Consider the following 23,401-nt stretch of genomic DNA (forward strand, 5'->3'; position numbering starts at 1 on the left):
CCGGACACGGTGAGGAGCCGCTGCGGAGCTCCCGGGGGAGGGGACGCGGCTGCGGGGCGCAGCGGCAGGCGGCGGGGCCGGCACCGAGCGGCGGCTCCGGGGGGGTCGCTTCGGCCGCACGCTTCTGGCAAACGGCCCCGAGGGGCGGCCCCGAGGGGGCGGCCGAGCCCCCGCGGCTCCCCCCTGGCCGCTCGGCTCAGCCCCGGGCTGCGGGAGGGGAGGGGGGGGCCGGGGAAGGACGAGCCCAGGGGGGCGGGTTGGAGAAGGGGGGGGAGCCGGAGCGCCGGGGGCCGGCACAAGCGGAGGTTGTGGTTTGTTTGTTTGTTGTTTGCTTTTTTTTTTTTTTTTGCTTTTTTTCTTTCATTTCCCACCTCCCCCTCCACGTCTCCCCCCCCCTGCCGCACAGGCTCCGTCCCGGCTCGCAGCGCCGCCGAGGATGTCAGTCGCTGATCGCCTCCCTCTGCCTCTGCAGGTGACCGAGGGACCCCAAAAGGAGCCGGGAGGGGACGGGAGCATCATGGCACACCCCGTCTCGGCTTTCCAGGCTGCCTACATCTCCATCGAAGTCCTCATCGCCTTGGTGTCCGTGCCGGGGAATATCCTGGTCATCTGGGCTGTGAAGATGAACCAGGCGCTGCGGGACGCCACTTTCTGCTTCATCGTCTCGCTGGCGGTGGCTGACGTGGCCGTGGGGGCTCTGGTCATCCCCCTGGCCATTATCATCAACATCGGACCGCAGACGGAGTTTTACAGCTGCCTCATGGTGGCCTGTCCCGTCCTCATCCTCACCGAGAGCTCCATCCTGGCGCTCCTGGCCATCGCCGTGGATCGGTACCTGCGGGTGAAGATCCCCGTCAGGTAGGACAGCGTGTTGGGAACGGGTCCCGGGTGGCTGCTGGGGAGGTTCAGAGGCAGGGAGGATGCCCCAGGCTCTCCGAGAAGCAGCAGTGCCAGTTTGGCTGCAGCAGTGATCGGGATGGGCTTGGCCACAGAGGTCCCACAGCCTCCGGTTGTTCTGTTTCGGGGGTGCTGGGGGTGGTCGTGGGGTCCCCACATCCCACCCTGTGAGGTGCCCAGGAGAGACAGCTCTATCCTCAGCTCAGGTTTCTCCTGGCAAGGTGGGGACCAGGACCCTGGCACTGACAACCCCAGGGACCTGTTGGACGTGGCTCTGGGGCTTGCAGGACAGTGGTGACAGCCCGGCACGTCACTCCTCTCAGCAGTGAGCCCTGGCTGTGGGGCTGCCCCACAGATGACTCCTCTCCACGTGTCTTTCCCCTTCTCATCACCTGTATCTGCTGGGAAAGCCGAGCCCACAGCAAATACCTGGGGGACGCACTTTGTTTTAACTCCGTTGCTCCAGGAGTGAATATTTAACTGCTTTGTGGCCAGCTCCCTGCCCTCCGGTGTGGAGCTGGGGAGCTGTGGTGGGACTGGTGGTGTCTGGAGGCTGGATGGGATGTGACAGCCACGTCGGGGCCACTCGACGGAGCACAGCCCCGTGTAAGCACAAAGACACCCCCCTGAAAGACACCAAACCTCCTTGTGCTGGGTGCTGCCAGCGGGAGCAGAACCCTTCCCAGGGCAGGAATTGCTCTTCTGGGGCAGGAGGCAACTGCGCCGGGACCAAGTGGCTGCTCAGGAGTGCTCGTAGTGCTCAGATCCACTGGATCCACAAGGATCTGTTGCTTTGGTGTTTTTTTTTTTTTTTGTCATTCATCTGGGGCTGAGAGAGGCTGCTCAGGAAAGGAGCGTAATCCAGAGGGGCGGCACAGGATAAAAACACGGCCCCTGCTCACCCCCTCCCCGCCGCATGCAGTTTCGCAGGCGGCTCCCGACTTCCTCCCCAAGTGTGATTTTTCCCAGCCTGAAAAATCCTCATCTCCCAGCCCGACGGCGTACCATAGCGATTCGCACCCTGTCACCGCTTTCAGTGTGTTTTTTTTTTTTTTTTTTTCAGTCCTTCTGCATCCCTGGTGCGGTGGGGACAGGTTCAGGTGTGGGAGGACTGTGGGTTTATACATAGCAACGCTGCCGAGCTCGTCTGTCTCTTCTTCCTACCAAATTCAGCCTCTTTCCTCCTTCACTCCCCCTGAGCATGCAATGGGCCTTTGGGGGGAGATTTCTGCTCTGACTCCAGGCACTTTCCTGAGAGCAACACTAAGTTAAAGTCCTCCGTACTGCGTATAGCTCGGGCAGGCTTTTCTCATGCAATATTAACCCTGTATTTTGTCAGCCTCTTTCGTGCTCTACCACTCAGCACAGTGAGATTTTGCTACGGTTCACACCCTTCTTTAATATTGAATAACTTCATGGCCTCGCCAAGAAGTGTTCAGCTGCGCCAGCTCTCCCGTTCGCTCGTCCCTGGATGTTTCCTGGACGTTTCCTTTCGTGCCTATCACAGATTCCTGGCAGTTGGCAAATGCAGTTGATGTAGTTGATTTTGTGCCCTAGACAGAGCAGTGAAATATTAGAAATGACAAACAGGACAGAAAAAGCTGCTAAAGAGTTTTTCCTGAATCTGAAATGCCCAAATTTCTCCCAAGTTCTTGTTAGATGTTAAAAAAAAAAAAAGGTACTGAAAGATTTTGATGGTACTGACAGCTGCTGTCTAGCAGAGCTCCCTCTCAGCCCACCACCTTCACATTTCGGGCTCCATGGCCATGTCTCCACGGAGGGGACCGATGGGGGAAGCAGGACAAGGGGACGCCTGCCCCGTGCCCCCGTGTGTTTTGCAGAGGTGGCCGGCAGCGATGGGGAGCAGCAGGCAGAGAGGCTCCATGTGGCCCCGCTCCATCCTCATTCCCCACCCTTGTGCCATCACCATTCCGGGGTCCCCTGGGGGTGCCGCTTGCGTTTTGGGGGCCCTGAAGGAAAGCACAAAGGTTCCCAAGTCCTTGTCACGTACTGGCCACCTGGGCTGAGCAGACAACAGGGCTGTTGGCTGCGGAGAGTTGTCTGAAGGAGAAGCAAAGTCACCGCTGGGCTTCCCGGGCTTTCTATTTAATTAGGTAGCTGGGGCTGGAGGCGCAGCTTGGCAGGGAGGGGGAACACGGCGCAGCGCAGCCCGGTTCCAGCTCCTGGCTACCCACACACACCCGGCCCTGGAGCCACAAGGGTTGTGCTTTCATCCAGCAAAAGTGGACCCGTCCGCTCCCCACACACCCCGCAGACAGTGAGCACTGGGAGCTTTGGTGCCCTGGAGGTGGGTGTCTGATGGTGCGGCTGAGTCTTGAGCAAATCATGCCCCGGGATGTTTGTAATGATGTGGGTGATGCCTGAGCACCCACAGAGCTTCTGCTCCATTTCAGGAGTCCTCCTTGTTCCCAGGGCCCTGCTTCCCATTGACATGGGAACATTGAGGAGTTTGGGTCATCCGTGCAAAGCCGAGGAGGATTTTGGGGATGGAGAGGCTGCTGGCTCCTGCTCTTGGAGGCAAAACTTATGCCCTCCCAGTGCCCTGTGCCCCCAATGTGGTCAGGATCGGGGTTATCCCACCGAGCCCTCTGCCTCTGCCCCAAGCCCCTGGGTAACATCCCTCCTTCCTGCTGGGGTCCAGAGCAGGCTGCATCCCCCAGTGCACCTTTCCTTAACTATGTGTGGATGCAGAAGCATTGCTCGAGTTGAGCAGAGGGTCCCAAGCTCCCAGCCCCAACAGGAGCCTTTCCAAACAGCTGGAAACCACCTAAAATAGGCTCGCTGCCTTCATGCTGGCGGAAAACCTCACATCTCCCCTCTCGCATCCTTCCTCCCCTCCCGGCGGTGAAGCAGCACCCGCGGCGTGCTGCCTCCCCTCGCCGGGCACAGCGGGGTCCCCAGCCCAGACCATGTTTTCCCCTCGCAGCCACACTCAGGGAAGATGAAACGAGTTCAAAGGGAGGGGAAGCAGCCGGCCGGGGGCGTCCGGCAGGAACTGGCCCCCGGCATCCCCGCGGCGGTGGCCAGAGGCAGGATGCAGGAGGGGACGGTGCCGGAGGGATGTCTGCAGGGGGATGGAGCTCCTTTAGCACCCAGCTCTGCTCTGAGGCTGATTGAGGGTTCTCTGCTGTGCCCTGAGGTGCTGTGTGGGGTTTTTTTTGGAGAGGGCTGGGGCAGGAGGAGCTGGAGGTCTTGGGACGTGCTGAACTGCAGCCCCCTTGACCAGGGAAGCTGGAGGCAGGGACACAGCCTGGTTCCATCGCAGGGCTTCTTGCTTCTCTTGGACCACCAGCTCTTTCCTCAAATGGCTTAAAACACGTGCCAGGAAGAGAAAACCAGGGAAAATTTGCTGGGAGAGAGAGCCCTTGCACATGGGGGGCCACCACCCTCCTGCCCAGACCCCAACACCCAGGTGTTGGGGCACCCCGAGGAGCATCCCACCAGCGCAAGCCGCATGTGCATTTCTTCAGGGTTTGAGCACATGTGTGAGGCTGCAGAGCTGTGAAAATTAGATCAAACCAGGCTGGAAATTGCTCGGAAATGAGAGGCAAGAGCAGAGATGGGAAGCTGCGACACAGCACGGGGAGAGCCCAGGGTGGAGCAGGGTCTGCGGGTGACTCTGGGGACAGTGCTGGCACCCTGCGCTGTTGCAGAAATGCCCTGAGCCCTCGGAGATAAAACAGCTCAGGGAAAACAGGAGCATCTGGGCCTGGAGCACAGCTCCTGCAAGCGAGGAGGACTTGCAGGTGACCTGCGAGCCTTTGGATGGAGCTGGCAGTGCAAAGGGGGAGCTTCCTCCCACTTGACCCTAGGTTTTCCAGGCTCCTGCCTGAGCTCCGGCTCGTGTCAGGATTGCAGTGCTCTTTCCCCTTCTCCCCGGGCCTGCCAAGAGCCACAGGCGTGGGGCCAGCTGGGGCTGGGTCACAGGGAAGCTGGGGAAGGCGCCGTCACCCTCGGCCAGCTGGGGCGCAGAGCAGGGAGCGTGGCCGAGCTGCTGCTTTCCCTTCTTCCCCCCACGGGGAGTTCATGGGGGATCCTGGCAGGATGGCTGGGGGCACCCCGCTGCCGTGGGAGAGGGGGAGAGGGAGGCATCAAACCTTGCTTTGGCCCAAATTCCCGGGAAATGGGAGCACCAAAGCACCTAAGGAAGGCAGCAAATATTTGCAGTGCTCCCAGCTCTTAATGCTGGGAAGTCTCCCCGGATATTTGGGCTCTGGGGGGCAGCAGACGTGCCCAGGGTGCAGACGGAGAGGTTCTGTGCCAGGCTGGGGTGTGCGGTGGCCTCAGTCCTTGCGGGACCTGCTCCCCTGGAGATAATGCCTATGGAAAGGGGAGTTACCAAACCTCAGAAGCAATATTTCAGACTGTTGTAAGGATATCAGACCAGAGCAATGGGTTGAAATTAAGATAAAGAAACGTATGCTTCATCTGAGGGCAATCTGCTACCGAGCCGATGTGTCCCACGTGTCCCTGGGGTGGCAAGGGTGACCGGAGATGTCTCCAACCAGCTGGGACAAAGCAGCAGAGGATATGTGAGGGCAATGGTGAGTGATCCTGCCCAGCCAAGCAAGTGAGTAAACCAAACCGTGGCTCATCCGAGGCTTATTTTTAAATTTGGAGGAAAGGTTTCAAAAGCATCCAGGTGACTCAGAGAGGGAGTGGGAGCTTGGAGAACTGCAGGGGGGCTCTCGTGCCTGGGAGTTCATCGAGGTTTCTTTCACGCTGTTAGTCAACGAAAAGGCACCATCCATCTTTACAAAAGCAGGCTGCTTTTCTAAGGAAAACACTCCCATTTTCCTAAACCAGAGAAGTTTGGGGAACTGGCAGATCTTTGCAGCCACCTCTTTCTCAGAGCAGTTTTGTTCCAGCCCTTGCTGCCTTCTGCCAAGCTTATTTTTAGCAGACGAGGGTGACCTGCAGCGAGCTTCATGCGCAGGGAGCAGGTAGATCAGAACCAAGGGTGGAGGAGAAAAGGCAGAAAACACAGCCTGGGAGGGGCTGCTGGAGACCTGGGGCTGTTTCCGAGCTGTATTTTCCAGACCCCCCCAAGCAGCTCAGCGTGTGGGTGCTAAATCAGAGCAGACGTTTCACACCGAGAGCTCTGCTTACACCCGAAGGCACGGATGTGCCGTGCGGGTCCTGGACCCGGAGCCGGACCCTTGCACAGCTGAAATGGGCAGGGATTTCCCATCGGGTTATATCAGCCGTAGATCCTGCGAGTAGCCGGGTGAGCCAGTGTGCAGCACGGCTCTGTGATCTGCAGAGTAACTTCCAGCCAAGCGCAGGCTAAGTCGCAGATCTTCCCTCGGCGAGGGGACGTCTGGATCAGGCTCGCTGGGAGCACGCGCAGCTGCTGCAGCAGCACCACGAGACGCCTGCTGACAGCCCCAAAATCAGGTCACTCGAAAAAAACACAGACGCTGCGGTGCTGGCCAGAGGGGAGCAACCTGGGCTGGAAGCAGTGTTCCCAAATCCTCAGATTTTGGGGAAAAATAAGCTTGGGTTTTTGGATGTGCCCTCCTCGGAACGTGGCAAGGGTCCAACCATGGGAGGCTTCACGCTCAGCAGTGCAGAGGGGAGGGGGGCAGAGCAGGGATGCTCTGGGTTTGATATTTGGGGTTATTCCCAAACTTTTTGGGCTAAAAGGGCAAGGGGAAGTGTGTGGCTGTTGGAAACCCTGGATGGGCACACGGGGCAGCAGCACCCCACCTCGTCCCAGCCTCTGAGCAGGGCCAGATGCAGTCCCCGTGCCGGGCAAGCTGCCCATGGGATTGTTTCGCCCTGACCCCGATAGCTGGAGCCGACATCTGTCTCCTGGGCAGAGCTTCCCTCTGCAGCATCGTTCTGCAGGGAGATGAGCAACACGCAGCTCCCTGCTGGTGTTCGCCACCTACACACCACAATCACACTCGGGGAAGATTTTCATTATTTTCCTTCTGATTTCTAGTAATTTTGAGGTTGGAACATAGACCCTTGGCAACGCAGCACCAGTAGATTTGAAAGCTTGTTCCCAGCAAGGGCAGCAGTACATTTACAGGCAGGGAAACTGAGGCACAGAGCACTGCCATGGCTTGCTCAGGGTGACCCCACCAGGCGGGAGGTCTGTGGTATGATGGGTCCGTCAGACCTGTGGTAGAGCATCAGAGCCCCAAAAACACTGGGAACATGCAGACGGTCTCTGTCACACTTCCAGCAGCCCCACCACACGCTTTGGAGATGGCTTTCCCTTTCCTGGAGCGACTCGGATGTTTCCAAGGGCAATGGGTTGGTGGAGGCAGTGATGACGCACACCAGGGCTCGGTGTCCAGTGCTTTCCAAGGACCCCACAGAGCTGGGGCAGATAAGACAAGTGAAACTCTACAGAAGTAGACTCTGCCAAGGCCCAAGCTGCTGATTCAGCCGGCCGGGTGCCCGCCAGCCCAGCCCGGCCCTGCAGGCAGTGTGTCAGGAGTGAGTCAGGGACCAGCTCACCCTGCTGTGCACCATCAGCGTGGCCAGCTGGTGCTGGAGCCAGCTCCAGGCACGTCGGAGTCTTCTGATGGAGTCCTGGTCACCTGGTTTCATAGAAATAATCCCACCTCTGCTCCATGCAGGGGGTAGAGCAGAGCCCTGTGACTCACGGGGTGGGCGCTGGGCGTGCGGGTGGGCTCGGGCACTGCTTTGCCAGCAGGCTGGCACCAGCCTCCTCCACAGCCATGGGCTGGTCTGGGTAGCCCCTGGCACCTCTGTGTGGTATCTGCCATGCTCTGGTCGGCCACGTGCTGTGGGGTCACCATCAGCTGGGCCACCCTCAGCTCCTCCTGCACCCCAGGGTGCACCAGAGCATTGCTGCCCTTGCCCTTCGTGGTGTTAGGATGAGCTTCACCCTGTCAGAAGAGCCAGCTTGGCTCTGTTGGCAGCACAGCCACCCAGCTGCCAGGGCAGGCGTGTGGCTCTCGCGCAGGACGTCCAGGCAGAAGAATGAGCAATTGATGCTCTGTAAGATGGGCACAAAAAAGCCCCAGAGCCAGCAGGGAGCCCTGCGGAATAGCAATGAGCTGAGCATCTCCTGCTGCGCCACTGCCCAGCCCTGCTGCAGCCTGCCCAGGCACTTCCCAACCTGAGGGCAGCCAAATGGGAAGGTCTGGGGATGAGGAGATGTTGTTGGTGCTGACAGTCACCAGGAGAGTGTCACCATCAGCAGGAGTGTAAAATAACCCTACAGGGGTGGGCTCCTCCTTCCAAAAAACAGAAGCAGGGCCATATTTGTGATGGGGGACAAACTGCAGAGTAAGGATTGGATTTGGGGACACCGGGCAGGGCAGAGCAAGATCAGATGCTGGGAAGTTTTGTGGTGTCTGGGTTTCCTCTCACTGCACAGAGCCTGGTGGGACCCAGCAGCTCCTGCTTGTGTCCTTGTCCCGTCTCTCGCTGCCTTTTCCATCCTCCCCCATCCCGTCCCTGCCTGGTTCCTGCATGGGCTCTGACCCCAGCACTGAGCCTGGAGCAGTGCTGGTTGGTCTGGTTGGATTTTTGCTCTAATGAGAACATACAAAAAGGAAGGGGATTTGGCCCCAAGCACTGTTCGCTTGTCTTCCTCTCCAGCCCCCAACTGTGCTATCCCTCAGACCGACCGTGGTGCCCTTGTGTGCAGAACCCTGGGTGCCAGCGATGTCTGAGCAGGAATGCAGGGACACGGGCAGGGAGGTGACATCCCCTGGGCCACAGCCCCGGTGACAATAAGACCTTTCCATCAAAGGAGGGCCAGACCTCAGAAGGCAGAGGACACTGGGGCAGGGCTGCCTGTTTGCCCTCTCTGGGCCATTCCCCATCCTGCATGCGGAGATCAGGATGATTTTTCTTGGCCTCCTTTGAATGAGGGAAGTGCCAGCTCCTGGCACCAGGGATGCTTTCTCATTCAGCTCAGTTCATCTTGCTTCACTTGGCATCTCAGAGCCCCCCTCTGCGACTCAGTTTCCCCATCTGTTCGCAGAGGGAGTGATGCTACAGACTCCCAGAAAGCACCGAGAGGCTGATGCTGAGGAATGCTGCCTCAGACACAGCCAGAATTAGCACAGGCTTACAGCCTGAATTATTTCTCTTTCTTTTCTGCATTGGTAGCAACACGCGGTGACTTCAACCCTGTAGCGTGCAGAAATGACAGGTTTATTTCTGCAGGAGTGGCTCTGTGTGCCTGTGGCACCGAGCGGTCAGGACTGTGAGAGAGCTGATGGCACAGCCTGCGTCCAGATGGACGAGGCAAAGGTTGTGGAGAGCTGGGCGGACACCCACGTGGGTTTACTTTAATAAAGACCAGCACTCGTTCCCACGATGCTCACAGCTTCAGCAGTGCGGATGCTCCATCCTCATAGGGCCATCCCCTGCACTAATTGCTGCTGGTCCAACCCCAGCAAGGCACCTCTGTCTCCTGCAGCCTGGGAAGCCTCTTGCACAGACCATGCACTGATCCTTGAGCACCGAGGAGAGGGGACGCTGGGTCCCTCGCAGGCTTCACAGCAGTCCTTGTGCATGGGGAGAGCTGGATGCTGCCTGGCCCACGAGTTCTTTAAATCCATGCCCTGCACCAACCAGGCTGCCTGAGCAGACCCAGGCTGCATCTGCCCGCTGCTCCTTGCCTGGATTTAATTGCCAGGGTAATTAGGAAGATGCACGGAGTGTAATTTATGTCCAGCTGATGCATTTTGCTGCAGTTCCTGGTCTTGGGTCTTGGTTCTTTCTCTCTGCCATCCTGATGGAAATACGGAGCTGTTTCCTTCCAGGCAGCAAGGTCAATCGGTTTTCTCCCAAGGGAATAAATCGTTGTTTAAATCTGAAGGAAACGAGATTTAAATAATAGAGTTCAGATTTGCTTTGCACTTGAACTTTTTGTTTGTTTTCTTGGTGAAAGATCGATTCTCTGCGGTGAGGGAACATTTGATTGTGGTGTTAACTGGAGCCTCCACTTTCAATTTGGCGTTTCATTTGGCTGGTCAAGATATATAGATCTGCATGGGACAGATCCATCTCTACATAAATAACCTTATGGCTTATCACATACGTAGTCCTTCCCTCCCCTCTCCTGTTTCTCTGATGTTGCAGAGGGGTGAAACACACAGGTTGTACCCATGATTTGTGGCAAGTTGCATTTGGACTGAAGTTAGAAATTAGCTATAGCGCAAAATGGCATCTTGGAGACAGTTTTTATTAATTGAAAGCACATATAGCCAACTCATCAGCAAGAAAAAAAAGAAAAGATTAATTAATCTGACTGCTTTTGGTATTTGAAATGGAGCTTTTAAGCAGGGGAAATTTGCACTGTATAGAAGACACTGAACTGGTTGTTTGGGGTTACTGTGTCCTCTGAGGCTTAGAAGCAGTAGATCTCATCGGCTCTCCTAATTCTCATTTAGACATTGGTGGAGAAAACAACCTCCCCTGTTTTGCAAACTTCCAGCCAATTTTTCAGCCTTGGTTGTATTAATCTTTGAACTAGGCGAAGTGCACGAAGGGAAATGTTCCCTTTGCAGCGACAAATTGTGCTGTAAGGATCCCGGACAGCAATAACAAGTTGTAGCCTAAGAAACCAAAGAGTTTGGTTGTTGACTGCAAAAATCAGTCAGGAGTTGGGTCAGCAAGCAGAAGTGCGAAAACAAGAAATTAAAAGACAGCCGATACTGATCTCTTGTTCCAGCTGTAATTTAGGATATCTCATTTTCTGAAGTGTCCTTCTGTAGCTGAGAGATAAAGACCCACCTCAGCTGTGCCTCGTGGCTGGGTTAATGCCTCGCCATGGGAGATGCTATCACAGGTTTCCTGCCTCCCCTTCACCCAGGGAGAAAAGCACAAAATCCTGCCCAACAGCAGATCTCAGGACCCCTCCTCTCCAATTGGGATCTCTGTCCCGCTCCTTCCTTTTAATGGCTCTTGGTTCTTTCCAGACTCACCCGGTGGGATACCAACTTGTCCTCTGACTTGGAGCATTCACAGAGCGTGATGATTACACGCAGGGAAGGATGGTGGCACCTGCCCTGGTGCCATGCAGGCAGTACCAAGCTCTTCCTCAGCTGGCGCCTTCCTCCTAGCAAGCCACAGCACTTTGTGGGCTGGGGTAAGAGCCACAGAGGCTCTCAGAGCCCAATCTCACCAGGCATTTTGTATTTGCTGTCTTGTTTCAGCTTCTCATGGAGCCCACATTTGGCAGATTTGGCATTTTGAGAGTGTTTTGGAGCTGCCTTCTTTCTTCTCCCTTCCCTCTTTCCCCTCCCTTCTTCGTTTTTGGAGGCTGAATTTCAGAGTCCTCATTCCAAAGGGGCTCCTTTGTATAAAGAAGAAATAAATGTAATGCACAGAAAAATTCAAGTGCAATACAAAAATTCAATTGAAAAAACACTGCCTTTATCCTGGGTTTACACTGAAAAGAGCCAGAGCTGCCTTTTATCCCCTTTGCCTTGTGTTACTAGGATGCTCTGACTTCTCTAACCACACAGCTCTGAGCCCAGGCTGGGTAATGAGTGCCCAGCTAATTGCTGCAGCAGGGGCAGGGCTGATGCATGGAAGCCCGCATAGTGGCCGGGTCCATTTGTCATGGCCCAGAGTGGTGAGGACGGAGGACCTGAGGCTCCCATCCTTGGGTGAGAGACACCAGCACCCTGAGAGAGGTGTACATGGGCTTTGGGTGACTCATCCTGAAACCTTCTTGCTCTGCAGAAATTGTTTTCTGCTGGAGGAGGTCTGTTCCCCTTCCAAGGAGACATTTGCACATCAAATTTCACTATTTGATGGCACACCTTTTCAGACACTAAAAACATCTGGTGACTTTGCTGCATGCAGGACATGTTGAAAGCCAGTCCTTTGTGCTTGTCGCACTGTCCATCAGCTGATGTAATCATCCCTCATAAGCTCACCCCCATCTCTCATGGACTGGGGTGTTTGTCTGTGCCTTAATTCCCACAGTCTTGATATAATAGAAGATTCTCAACTTCTGCTTCTTTCCTTTTTTTAAAGTAGTGCTTCTTGTGCTTTGCATTGCAGAGAAATGCTCAAAAATGTTGCCTGAAACCAGGAGCCAAAATACAAGAACATTACATTTTTTTCCCCCAGTTCTGAGATCCTGCAGCTCGTTTCATGATTTTGAAGCTGTTGCCAATAGCGTTAAATCATTTCCCTCCCAACTACCTCTAGGTCCTGGAGGGAGAAGCTGGCGATCCAGGAACACCCCTGAGGGCTGTGACCACACATGGTGGAGCAGGGAGGGAGTCCCAGGGCTTGGCTGTGGGAGGCCAAATCCTGCCTTTTTCCCCAGAAGGAAGCAGGCAGCAAATCTGTGACTCAGTGCTCCTTATACCCCACCACCAGGGACAGCGGGTGCACCCTCAGGACTGTCACATAGCAATGAGGTGACACTTCCAGAGCATGGCCACCACAGCATGGGCACTCAGCACCCTTGGGGGCACTGGATGGTGTCACAGTCACCCTCTGGGGCATGGCTTAAGCCACCATTTCCATCAGGCATCAGATGCCCTGGGCATCCCAAGATCCTTGCTTGGCTCCAGCCTGCACATATTTCGGATGAGGGGGCTGAGCAGCAGCTGGGCTCTCCTTACCAAGAATTGTTGCTTATGCAGCGAGAGAGTACTTGAATTCATCAGGATCCAACCACAGGCTATAAAGCAAGCCCAGTTTGAAAGCAAAATTAACTTCATGTGCAGGAAGGATTTATATTTGCTGCTTGGGTGAAAGATGCTGTTGAAGGATCTGAGAAAAATTGCCTTTCTTGCTGTGTGGCAGCAGCCAACGGGCTCCTTTGCCTTCTTTGGACAACAGCAACATCTCCCATGCCCGAGGCAGAGCCTGGAGGAGAAGGATGGATGCAAGGTCACCACTCTTTCCATCCTCCTCCCCTGTGACCTCCAGCCCTCCCATGGTCCCGCTTCCCCCTGCAGCTTGGTCCCATCAGGAACCATCTGTCCATGGTGGAGCCACCACAGAGGTTGCTCGCATCCTTCCTCTGAGCTGAGCACAACTGGCAAGGGATCTGTGAGAACCTCTGCAGTTACTGGAAGCCTGTGGTTTGTTCCCCAGAACAGGCTGTGATTCATTGCCAGAGCTCGGGGAGTTCACTGGCACAGACATCCCAAGCAAAGCAGGCTGAGGAAAGCCAGCCAGCTTCTTCTCCGCCGGGACTGGTGGCAGGGGGCTGTGATTGCTTGGCAGTGAACTCATCCGGGGCGGTGTGATGTTGTGGCTGCTCCTAACATGCCGGGGACTGGAGATATGGTCATACGAGGCTCTTTGGCTTGGCAGGTGAAGGCTGAACACGTTTCTTTAGGTGGAACCTGAAAAGTGGTAGGTTTAGCCTCAGAAACCTGGTGGCTGCTGTGGAGCATGAGGATGGGTACCAGATGAGCCCTTATCAGCCTCAGGAGGCTGGGAGTAACAAATTCACACTGGAGATGCCAAGCTCAAGCTGGGATATGTGGTCAGGGGCTTGGCTACACCAGGGCTGATGGCTTCAGGAGAGCAGTAGAGGTGGTGGGATGTGTCCAGCCTCTGGGGCCAGGACTTGGAGCTGGGGGGATGCCCCTTTCCCCACTTAGAGCCATCAGCTGGATGGAAATTCCTGGTGTACCCTCAAGTCCTGCACCACAAAACCGAGGTGACAAACCTCTGGCACATCCTGGATGCCTTGCAGAAACATCGTTCCCCATTTCCAGACATTGTAGCCCATAAAAGCCCTTTTCCACATTATTTCATCTGCTTCTTGTGGGGCTTTTTCAGTCCCTAAGGTTGCTTTTGGATGTGCCCACATCTCTCTGCAGCCCTCAAGCATCCCAGGGCTGCCTCCAAGGGCCGAGGAGAGGTGTCGGGGCTGGCTGAACCCACACCAAGGCAGAGGCATCTCCTGGGACCTTGTCTGGGTCCAGGAGGCCTGCAAGGCCCAGCTTCCCACACAACCTGCTCGTACAAAGCTCAGAGCACAAAACCTCCTTCTTCTGTCACCTCTTCATTTGCCAGAGCTGTGGCCAGCTGCAGCTTCGCCTGCCACCGAGCGAAGCACTCACCAAAGCCCTGGGGATATCACGTCTGGGTGTGCAGGGACCAGTCAACTTTGGCAGGATGGATTTGTTCTCATAAGCCTCATAATCACCCTCGCCTTTATCCATTAAATAATTACTGGCTATTAAAAGCGGTTAGAAACATTTGGCGGGCTCACTAGCTGCTTTGCCTGGCCGTAGCGGCCTGCACTTTGCAGACACTCGCCGCAGAGTAATTCCTACAGAGAGAGTTGCCGTTTTATCATGGCAAAACCAAGCCCCAGGCATGGACTGGTCCAGCAGGAACCTCAGTGAGAGGCACACAGCTCACTTACGGCTTTATAAAGCTCCGTGCACACGCTTTCTGCCTCGCTTATGGTGGCTTTGGGCCAGGTTTGCATTAAGAAGCCTTGCGGTGTGGAGCCATCTCCTCCCGCTGCAGCGGAGGAAACCGAAGCATTTTGGGAGCAGAGGTCCTCAAACAAGAAGGCTGGTGGTGCTGAGCCTGGGGTGCTGAGCTGCTGTAACCCCATGTGTGGGCTGAGCTGTAGGGCTAGAAAGGCGCCGGCTGCTTGTGGTGCCTGGTGGGGAGGACACTGTATGGAGACAAAGTCCTTCTGGGTCTCAAGGGTTGGTCCCATGCCATACTCCAGCCACAGTGGCTGTGGTGACCCCGCATGGGGTCCTGCAGCAGCAGCAGAGAGGACCCAGCACCTCACAGGCCGCTGCTTTGTGCCTCCTCCTTCAGCACACGGTGGCGCCGAGCTCCAAGCCTTTGCTGCCCCTTCTCCCACTGCTGTGGGCTGTCCCAGTGCATGCTGCAGACTGGGGCAGCTGGTGCTGGTGGGAGCTGGGCAGCCCTGGCCTGGGCTGTGGCTTCTTGAGGGGTGCCAGAGGGGTTCCGGTTAGAGATTTTGGGGACGTAGCCCCGTCTGCATGGGACCTGGCTGCAGCCCCAGCAAAACACCACCAGCAGTGAGCATGGCCTGGTGCTTGCCCAGCCGCCCCCTCCAGCTGCGCTCACGCTCACCCTCAGCAAACAAACACGGGCTCGGTGCCAGGCTGGGATTTTCCTCCTCGTCTCCTTTCAATCACTTCTCCAAGGTCACGCAAGGAGCCTGAGGCCAGCTCGCTGGAAGCTGCCTTGCCACAGCCACCTGGCTTGTCCTCTCCCACCACGTCCTGCTGTCCCCTCTTGTTCCAGGGGCCTGCCGGCACTCCTCAGGTTTCTCCCACCGATTGAATTTCTGATGGAGCAGCCAACAGGCCATGCTGGGAGGGGATGGTGCACAGGGCACCTTGGGTCCTCCTGGTCCCTTAGGAGGCAGCTCTGTGGTAGGACATCGTAAATCCCAAGCTTATGGAGGCTGCTAGGCCATCACCACCTAGCACCAATGTCCTGTCTGCAGGACACACTCTTTGGACTCCCCTGAGAGACTCTCCATGGGCTTTGGAGGTTGTAGGTCTTTAGATGCCAGCTGGCATCAGACAAGCAACAGGTCTGGGAGTTTGGGATCAGGACAATCTCCCAGGTAACTCCAAGGAAATGGTTATAGGGCAAGTCTCCTCCTTTTGGAGTGTTTGTAGGAACAGACTGTCATGGAGAGCTCCATCTAGCCACCAGCTTTGGCTGATGTTGGCTGACATCCATCCCTCCCAAGGCCATCATCCACACGGCCACCAGCTGCCACAAACCTGAATTTCTTACAAGGTGGAGAACCAGAAGTGACAGACCATGAGAGCAATGAGCTGAAATGGTGTTGGTACCCCTCTGCCCGCGAGATGTTTTCTCACTTTACCTCTCCGGTTGTGTCGGTGCCACCTGTGTCCCCAGCATTGCAGGGATGACGCAGAAGGGTGTGAAATACATTTGTGGTGGGGAGGGAGAGCCTGTTATGCCTCATCCAGCAGCTCCAGCCATGTTTGCAAACAACATGGGCTCTCGAGTTGGCTTGCTGTGGTCTTTGGATAGATGCTGTTGGGAGCGGGAAGAACTGAGCAGCTGGTGCTGATCCCAAAGAGCCACAAAGCTCCCAACCACCACAACAGGGGGATGTGAACAGATGGGAGATGCACTCAAGCGATGCAAGGGGAACATTGGTGCTAAGAGATGTTTTTTGCCAATGCCAGCTGACTTTTTTAAAGATATTTTGGTATACTTTCAAATACTTGATAAGCTTCAAGATCTTGACTTTAATGTTTTTAATATAAATGAAGCCCAAAAGAGGGCTTCCCCAAAGAGAAGAAGGAAAATAGTCAAGAAAAGAGGCTGAAGAAGGAATGACTTCTCATGGCCAGGTTTAGAATTGAATAAGGAGCTGTCACCAGGGTCCCTCTGGCACACAATGTCCCTTCAGCAACACTTCCCACCTTGCGCCTCCATATCCAGCCCTGAGCTGAGATTGCCCCTTGCTGTACGCTGCTTTGCATTTCTCAGTTTGTATTTCTGAGCCTCGCATTTCTGAGCCGCTTCGAACACCCAGTATCTTCCCATCCAGCAGCCTCCAGGACACTGAGAGATCTGAAGCAAAGATACAAGGAGGTTTTATCTAGCGATTTTCAATTAGATCAGGACATGCTCTGGCTGCTCTTCTGTGCTGCACTCATAATGCAGATGATCTTCATGTCAGCTTGGTCTCCATTCCTCCTACTACGTTGGCTCCAGCTTCATTTCGTTAGTGATGGCCTGCCTTCATTAGTGAATTAATTCCTCAGGAACTGCACTGCAATAAACCCTAGCAGAGCAAGGACCAGCAAAGATGCATCTCAGGGCTGGCAGGGCAACTGTAAGTATTTTCTGGTGTAAAAGGTATTCAGAGAAATACTAAGAAAAAAGATTATTCAAACCAGACCTGGAATCTTTGAGGCTTTTTCAATCAAGCCAAGAGGAGATGTTTTCTCAGTGCTAGATCTGGATTGACCTGATGGTTAGAGGTCTGGGAAACAGGCCCTCCTCTCTATCTTGGGGGCAGACCCCATGAAAGAGGTCAAATTGATAGGAGAGCAACAAATACACCACTCATCATGAATTTTTGGATGTGTCCTGAAAGCTGTTAGAGGGCCATGGGGCCACCCACTGCCAGACAGCTCAAGAGCTTGCCTACAGCACCTCCTGCAGCACCCCAAAAAGGGGCAGTGGCTCTTCCCAGAGGAGTCTGCTCCAGCTCAATCAGACTAATTTTCAGACCAATTTTTCTGCCTCCACTTGTCACTTGTGCTTCCTCTGGGGATGCAGACAGCACCCTATCAATAATTGATATTTTGGCTCTTTGTCTTATTTTCCAAACCCTCGCAGACATCCTTGTTCTGCACCAAATCAAAGCTCCTGTCTATCCCAGTTCACTGCAATATCAGCAAGGACAGACAACCGCTGTGGTCTCTCCACATTCCTTTCTCCTGGCCTTGGCAGTGTGTCCAGGAGTGATGCCCATCGCTGTGGGGAAGGGACAGCACAAATACCTCCAGTGAGGGAGGGCAGGCGGAAAACTGGCAATTATGGCCAGGCTCAAAACCCCACAGATGAAGGAAACAAACCAAAATTGTATGATGATGGTAGTGACCATTATCTTGGATGTTTTAGGCACAGCTGTTAATAAAAGTAATAGTAGCAATAAAATTGTAATGATGGTAGCAATTGTTCCAATGACAATGATAATAATATAATTATTTATTAATTGTAAGCCATTATCAGCATTTACTAGTGCTTCTACCTCCCAGACCCATCCCAAATTCCATCTCTATCACATTAATACAAAATGAGATAAATGAGAAAGGCATTTGCTTGATGGCATGATCAAAGCAGAATGATGGGAGCAGCAGAGATTGCTCGTGGCCCCTCTGCTGTTTGTGCCCCCACAAATCACTCTGCAGCAGGGTCAAGCAATGGGCAGGATCTTGCATTTCCCTTCTTTTCAGTAGGGTTTGCAGCCTTCAGAGTGGCTGAGCCCCATGGGCTCCCCATGGCCAGACCCTACGGGGTGTATGGAGAAGGAACTTGGAGTCATTTTATATATTTTTAATCATTCCTGTGCAAGGCTGATGGGCGGTATGGGCACCCTGAGCCCCCAGCTCATTTCTCTGCAGGGTGCTCTGCTTGGTGGGCATCACTGCCCTCGGCTTGTTGCTTGAAGGAGCAAAGGCAACAAAAGCCCCAGCTCCAGATGTTGCTGATTTCTATGGGTTTGCTGATTTCTATGGTTTTGCTGATTTGGGCTCTGGCTCTTGTGACAGTGATGGTGTTGGCACATGTGCAGGGGGATGCACCAGAGAGGTGCAGGGCGTGTAAGCAGGGCAAGGAGGGGGCAGGCAAGGTCCAGACGTTCAGACCATCGTGTGTGTGGAGCCAGGGACATGCAGCGAGGAGGGCTGGGTGTGCAGCATGGTGCAGAGCTGGGTGTGCAGCAGGGAGCAGGACGGGGGTGTGCTGAGGAGGACTGCGTGCACAGCGAGGACGGATGGAGGTGCCTTGAAGATGAATGGATGTGTGTTAAGGAGGGATGGAGGTGCAGGGAGGATGGATGGAGGTGCAATGAGGATGGATGGAGGTGCACTGAGGACAGAGGGGACGTGCACTGATATGGGGGGAGGTGGACAAGCAACTGGCAGCTTGAGGGGCAGCTGCTCTGCTGAGCGTGTGCTACACTCTCTGCACTACGTGGGCTTGCACAAAACCCTGGGACCTGAGGTCTGCGCGACCTCTGCAGCTGTCCTGATAGCCATCTGCAACAGCACACCACGTGCTGGAGCTGTGGGGGGCCAGGGCCGTCCATGCTGGCCCCCTGCAGCCATTCTCCATCCCCTCTGCTCCAGCTGCAAGCATGAATCCTGCATCCTCTGATCCAGCTCATGGCTAAAGCCGGGGTCTCAGTGCTCACTCTGTTCCCTCCGCTCCCCAGACCCAGCTGTGTGGGCAGGGGAAGATGGGGTGGGTGCTCTGGGAGCAGCTCCATGCCTGGGTACTGGCTCCAAGCTCCAGGAGGGTGCCTGGGGACAACAGGGACATCACTGCCACCCTGCAGCCTCTTCTTGAGCCAGCTCTGGGGGACCTCAGCAAAATTAGTAGAACCCCCTCGAAATCCCTAAATGTGGGTGATGTGGGACCAGCACTCCACCTTATGGGGACCTCCCCATCTTCCTGCCACCCACTGCTCCCATGGGTCCCCCCTCTCCCCTCTCTCATCCCACAGTGCTGGCATTCTCCCACCACCCCTTGGGCCCCCAGTGCCCCAGCTCTCCCTGCCCTGTTGGCTTTCTCAGGGTCTCCTGCCCTCTCTCCTCCCCTCCAGGAATAAATCACCCTCCGGCTCTCAGAGGAAACAGCAGCCTGCCTTGCCACCTCCTTCCCATGGGACCTGCCTGCCTCCGAGATGCTGGGAATGGTTTTTCAGACCAGAGGGGGTCATTTGGGAAAGCCATTGGGGGCAGGCGGCTCCGGACCCTCCATGCTCCTGGGGACTGATGTCCCCTCTCCATCCTGCTCCTACCCTGATACCCTGCCCATGAGATGGGTCTTGAGAAGAGACCTTTGAGGCAGAATGAGTGGGTTTGGGTCCTTGGCAGATTTATTAAAAAGCTCCCAAATGCTCTATTTTTCCACCTCAGCTAAAGGCTAAAGACAAGCAGCAGGGAGCTCTGAGCACCAGGATGGGGCTCCATGTTCCCCAACCACCTCCAAGCAATCCCCATGGCCAGGTTAACACCAGCATCGCTGCAAAACCCAACAAACAGCCAGAAAAAAAAAACATTCCTGGTTCAATCCCCTCCGGTGGAAAGTAATAACACTCGGGCTGCGAATCCACCCAGCCTCCGATGAGAAGCTTTCCTCTGAGGGCCAGGGGGGAAATCAATCTAGCAGGCTTTGCTTCCCGCTTGGAAAGCTCTGGAGAGCTGGGACCAGCCCCGGTGCGATGCCCACGGCAGTGGGGAGGGCACAGAGCCCAGCTGGGGCTCTGCTTGCCTCCTGCCTCCATCCCTTGGCACCAGCCCATTAGGAAAGAGGGGTTTGTCGATGGGGCCGACACATTAGGAAATGAAACAGGCTGTGCCCAGGAGCAGCCCCAGGGGACCATTAGCACCGCTGGATGCTTCCTCCACCCAGCAGGTCTCCGGGGAAGCTTTTGCTGGCGATTTCCTCCCCTGGCACAGAGGGAATCGGCCTGGCAGGGAGCAAGCATGCAGCAGGAGGGAAGGGCCACCCGCTGCTGTGGGTGTGGGTGCTCGGGTGGGAGGTGGGCTGCCACGGGACCCCCCCCAGATATGGGGGTGGCTTCCAATTGAGTGAACACACGGGCATACGCCAGGTCGCTAATGCACTTCCTGGCTTCTCATCAAAGCCAGGAGCTCCAGCACCACCCTGGAGGTCTCTGCCCATCCCTGGGGCTGGGGAAGGTGCTGCGAGGCAGTGTGGGGCTCCACGGAGAGAAACCAGGCCAAGGGAAGGTGGTGAGGAGCATCGCTGCCTCCTCTGCAGGGTCACTGCCACCCCACGCGGAGCAGTGTTAACCCCCAGGCCAAATCTCCTGCTTGTGTTTAATTCTTCCCTGCGGTTGTTGTCTCCTCCACAGGTACAAGAGCGTGGTGACACCCCGGCGGGCAGCAGTGGCCATCGCTTGCTGTTGGATCGTCTCCTTCCTGGTGGGACTCACCCCGATGTTTGGCTGGAACAACCTGAACAAGATGCGGAGGACTCACGAGCTGAACGGCAGCCACTCGGAGTTTGTCATCAAGTGCCAGTTCGAGACGGTGATCAGCATGGAGTACATGGTGTACTTCAACTTCTTCGTCTGGGTCCTGCCTCCCCTGCTGCTCATGCTGCTCATCTACCTGGAAGTCTTCAACCTCATCCGCAAGCAGCTCAACAAGAAGGTCTCCTCCAGCTCCAACGACCCCCAGAAGTATTACGGGAAGGAGCTGAAGATCGCCAAGTCCTTGGCACTGGTCCTCTTCCTCTTTGCTCTCAGCTGGCTCCCTCTGCACGTCCTCAACTGCATCACCTTGTTCTGCCCATCCTGCGAGACGCCGCACATCCTCACCTACATCGCCATCTTCCTCACCCACGGCAACTCGGCCATGAACCCCATCGTTTACGCTTTCAGGATCAAGAAGTTCCGGACAGCCTTCCTGCAGATCTGGAACCAGTACTTCTGCTGCAAAACCACCAAAACTGACAGCAACACCATAGCCGAGACGGTCAACTAGGAGCTGGGGGGAGCTGCTGGTCCTGCCGTCAGGGGAAGGGGTGATGAGGACCCAGGGGGGCTGCAGTTGCCAGCCCCGTGCAATCTGAACAGCCGAGTCCCCGAGCTGCCCAGGGGTTATTTATTCACAAGCATTGTACTGTTTTGATATTGTAGCCTGCACTGTTCCTCTCTTTTTATTTTATTATTTTTTTTTTTTGGTTCGATTTTTATTTTTAAGGGTTGCCAAGTATTTAAGGAGAAATTGTACAGACAAAGGCGCGGTTTATCTTAACGCAAATAAAGTCAAATGATAAAAATCACCCAGGGGGTCCTCTGCCATCGATGGGGACCTCTGGCTCCTCGGAGCAGCTGGCGGTGCCGGGCACTTCACCCTGTGGCCACCACATCCATGGGCCCGTGGGTTGCCTGGGCTCTGTGGGCAATGACCACACCATCCCCACGGAGCAAAGAGTCAGCCTCCAACCCCAAAGGCTGCTGCAGAGGGGAGGAGAAACCTTTAGCATGGCTCCAGAGCACACTGAGCAAGGAGCACCCTTTGTTGCCCCAGGCCGTCTCCCTACAGACCCCTGCGAGCTGCACCCAGGGCACTGCATCCCCTCCACGTGATTTCTCTCTCCTCCTGCTCTGATGGCTTTGGCTCTTTCTTCTCTCTGGTGTCTTCTGCACAAGGCAGAAGCAAGTCTCCCCTAGCCCCTAGTGGCCTCCTCCCTCTCCCACCTTGCTCCCTACCCCCTGCACCTGCACCAGACCCTTGTGACCTGTGGTTTTGGGGTGAATGCAGCTACCTCCACGGCCCAGGGGAGCAGAGGAGCTCGCATCCATCTGGGGGTGATGGGATGGCCCACTTCTTCCAGGGCTGAAGTGGCAGTGGGAAGAGTTAATCTGAGTCACTGGGGATTCCCTTCTTATCAGCATCCCTTGTTTGTCCATCTCCCATTGGAAGCACCCTTCCTATGGCCCTTTCCCTGCCCCAGGGACATCAGTGACGGCGAAGTGACTGCAGCAAGTTCCTGCAGGGGCTGGAGGACTGCAGGGAGGAAAAGGACCTTGGGTGGGTGGGATTTACAGGTGGGATCTGTGGGTGGCTGTTCAGGTGGCTTCGTACAATCCCCACAGCCAGCCCCGTTTAGCCTGGAGGGAGCTCCGATAACATACACTGAGCTGAACCCCAGCTCAGGTGCAGAACCCCAAAATCCTTTATCAGCAGTGCCCATGGGTGCTGCAGCCCCGGGGTAGCACCAAGGGGACTGCCCAGCAGGAGCTTGGCCGCAGGTTGGGGCTGCTCTTTGCCGAGCACGGGGCAGCTTTCCACTTGCGGCTTGTTTCTGCAAGAGGTTGCTTTCCTGGAAATGATGCCTCTGCCCGATCCTTGCTAAGGTGCCCGCCCAGAAACCTAACAACTGGGATGCTCATAAATTAAAAGGCATTTGGATGATTGCTTTCAGAAAAAAAAAAAAAAAAAAAAAAAAAGCCAACAACATCTAGCAGATTTTTCCGCTCCATGCCCTCCGGACCTTTCCCGGGAGAGCTCACTAAAAGTGGATGCTGTTGCCCTCCCCGGTCCCCTGGGGTCTTGCAAGCACTCCTTGCCCTGCAGGACTGCACTAACAGACAGAAAAGGGCACAGGGTGCAGCACCGCACAGGCTTGGCGATGCTGCTTCTGTTCAGCAGGGCTGCAAACCCTCTGCTCACGCAGCCTGCTCTCAGCCCCGTCCTTCCCCAGCCAAAGCCACGCACGGAGATGATGGGGGCACTGCGGGGGGCGCAGAACATCCCTGCCAGTGCCCATGGCCAGATGGGGCTGCCTGGCCCACTGCCCAAACGGCTGGACCTCAGCCTCCACCCCGGTGGCATCGCTCACCCAGCCGCCTCGATAAGCTAGCCTGACCACCAGCTGGGATAAAAATTAATCCGACAATGCCCTCTGATGGTGGAAACGATGTCTGGTGTGGGCAGTGCTCAGTGCTATGCTGGTGCTGAGTCCCTGGGCTTCAGGGCACTGGGTGACCTGGAGCAGAGGGTTCCCACCGCAGGGCTGATGGAGGGGGTGCTGCAGAGGAACTGGGTGTTTTAGCTGTAGGTTTGCAGTGTCAGGGCCCACCAGGAGAGCCAGGATGTCTCTGTGAGGGCAGGCTGTGGGTCTGGCCCCATGACCGAGCTGGGAATGCTCCTGCCTTGCCCCAGTGCTGGCTCCATCAGCCTGGGAGGGCTGTGCTGACGGAGGAGCTGCCCCACGCTGCTGACCCCCAGCTAGCAGTGCGTTCACTCAC

At 55.7% G+C, this 23,401-nt stretch overlaps 1 protein-coding gene across 1 annotated transcript; it reads left to right on the forward strand.

Moving 5' to 3' along the window:
- Positions 1–292: 292 nt before the first annotated feature.
- Positions 293–21,556, forward strand: ADORA1 (adenosine A1 receptor). The gene is made up of 3 exons (XM_082778308.1): positions 293–305; positions 473–858; positions 20,495–21,556. The coding sequence occupies exons 2-3, from the start codon at positions 518–520 to the stop codon at positions 21,126–21,128; spliced, it is 975 nt and encodes a 324-aa protein (XP_082634434.1). The 5' UTR covers positions 293–305; positions 473–517; the 3' UTR covers positions 21,129–21,556.
- Positions 21,557–23,401: the final 1,845 nt, after the last annotated feature.

This window comes from Aythya marila (assembly GCF_965140915.1).
Source record: "Aythya marila genome assembly, chromosome: 24".
NCBI classification, from domain to species: Eukaryota; Metazoa; Chordata; class Aves; order Anseriformes; family Anatidae; genus Aythya; species Aythya marila.

Bases quoted from the DNA above. Each gene is read 5' to 3' on its own strand.
- ADORA1 (XM_082778308.1), top strand. From the start codon at position 518: ATGGCACACCCCGTCTCGGCTTTCCAGGCTGCCTACATCTCCATCGAA. The intron at 859-20,494 runs GTAGGACAGCGT...TCTCCTCCACAG, and splicing joins CGGGTGAAGATCCCCGTCAG to GTACAAGAGCGTGGTGACAC.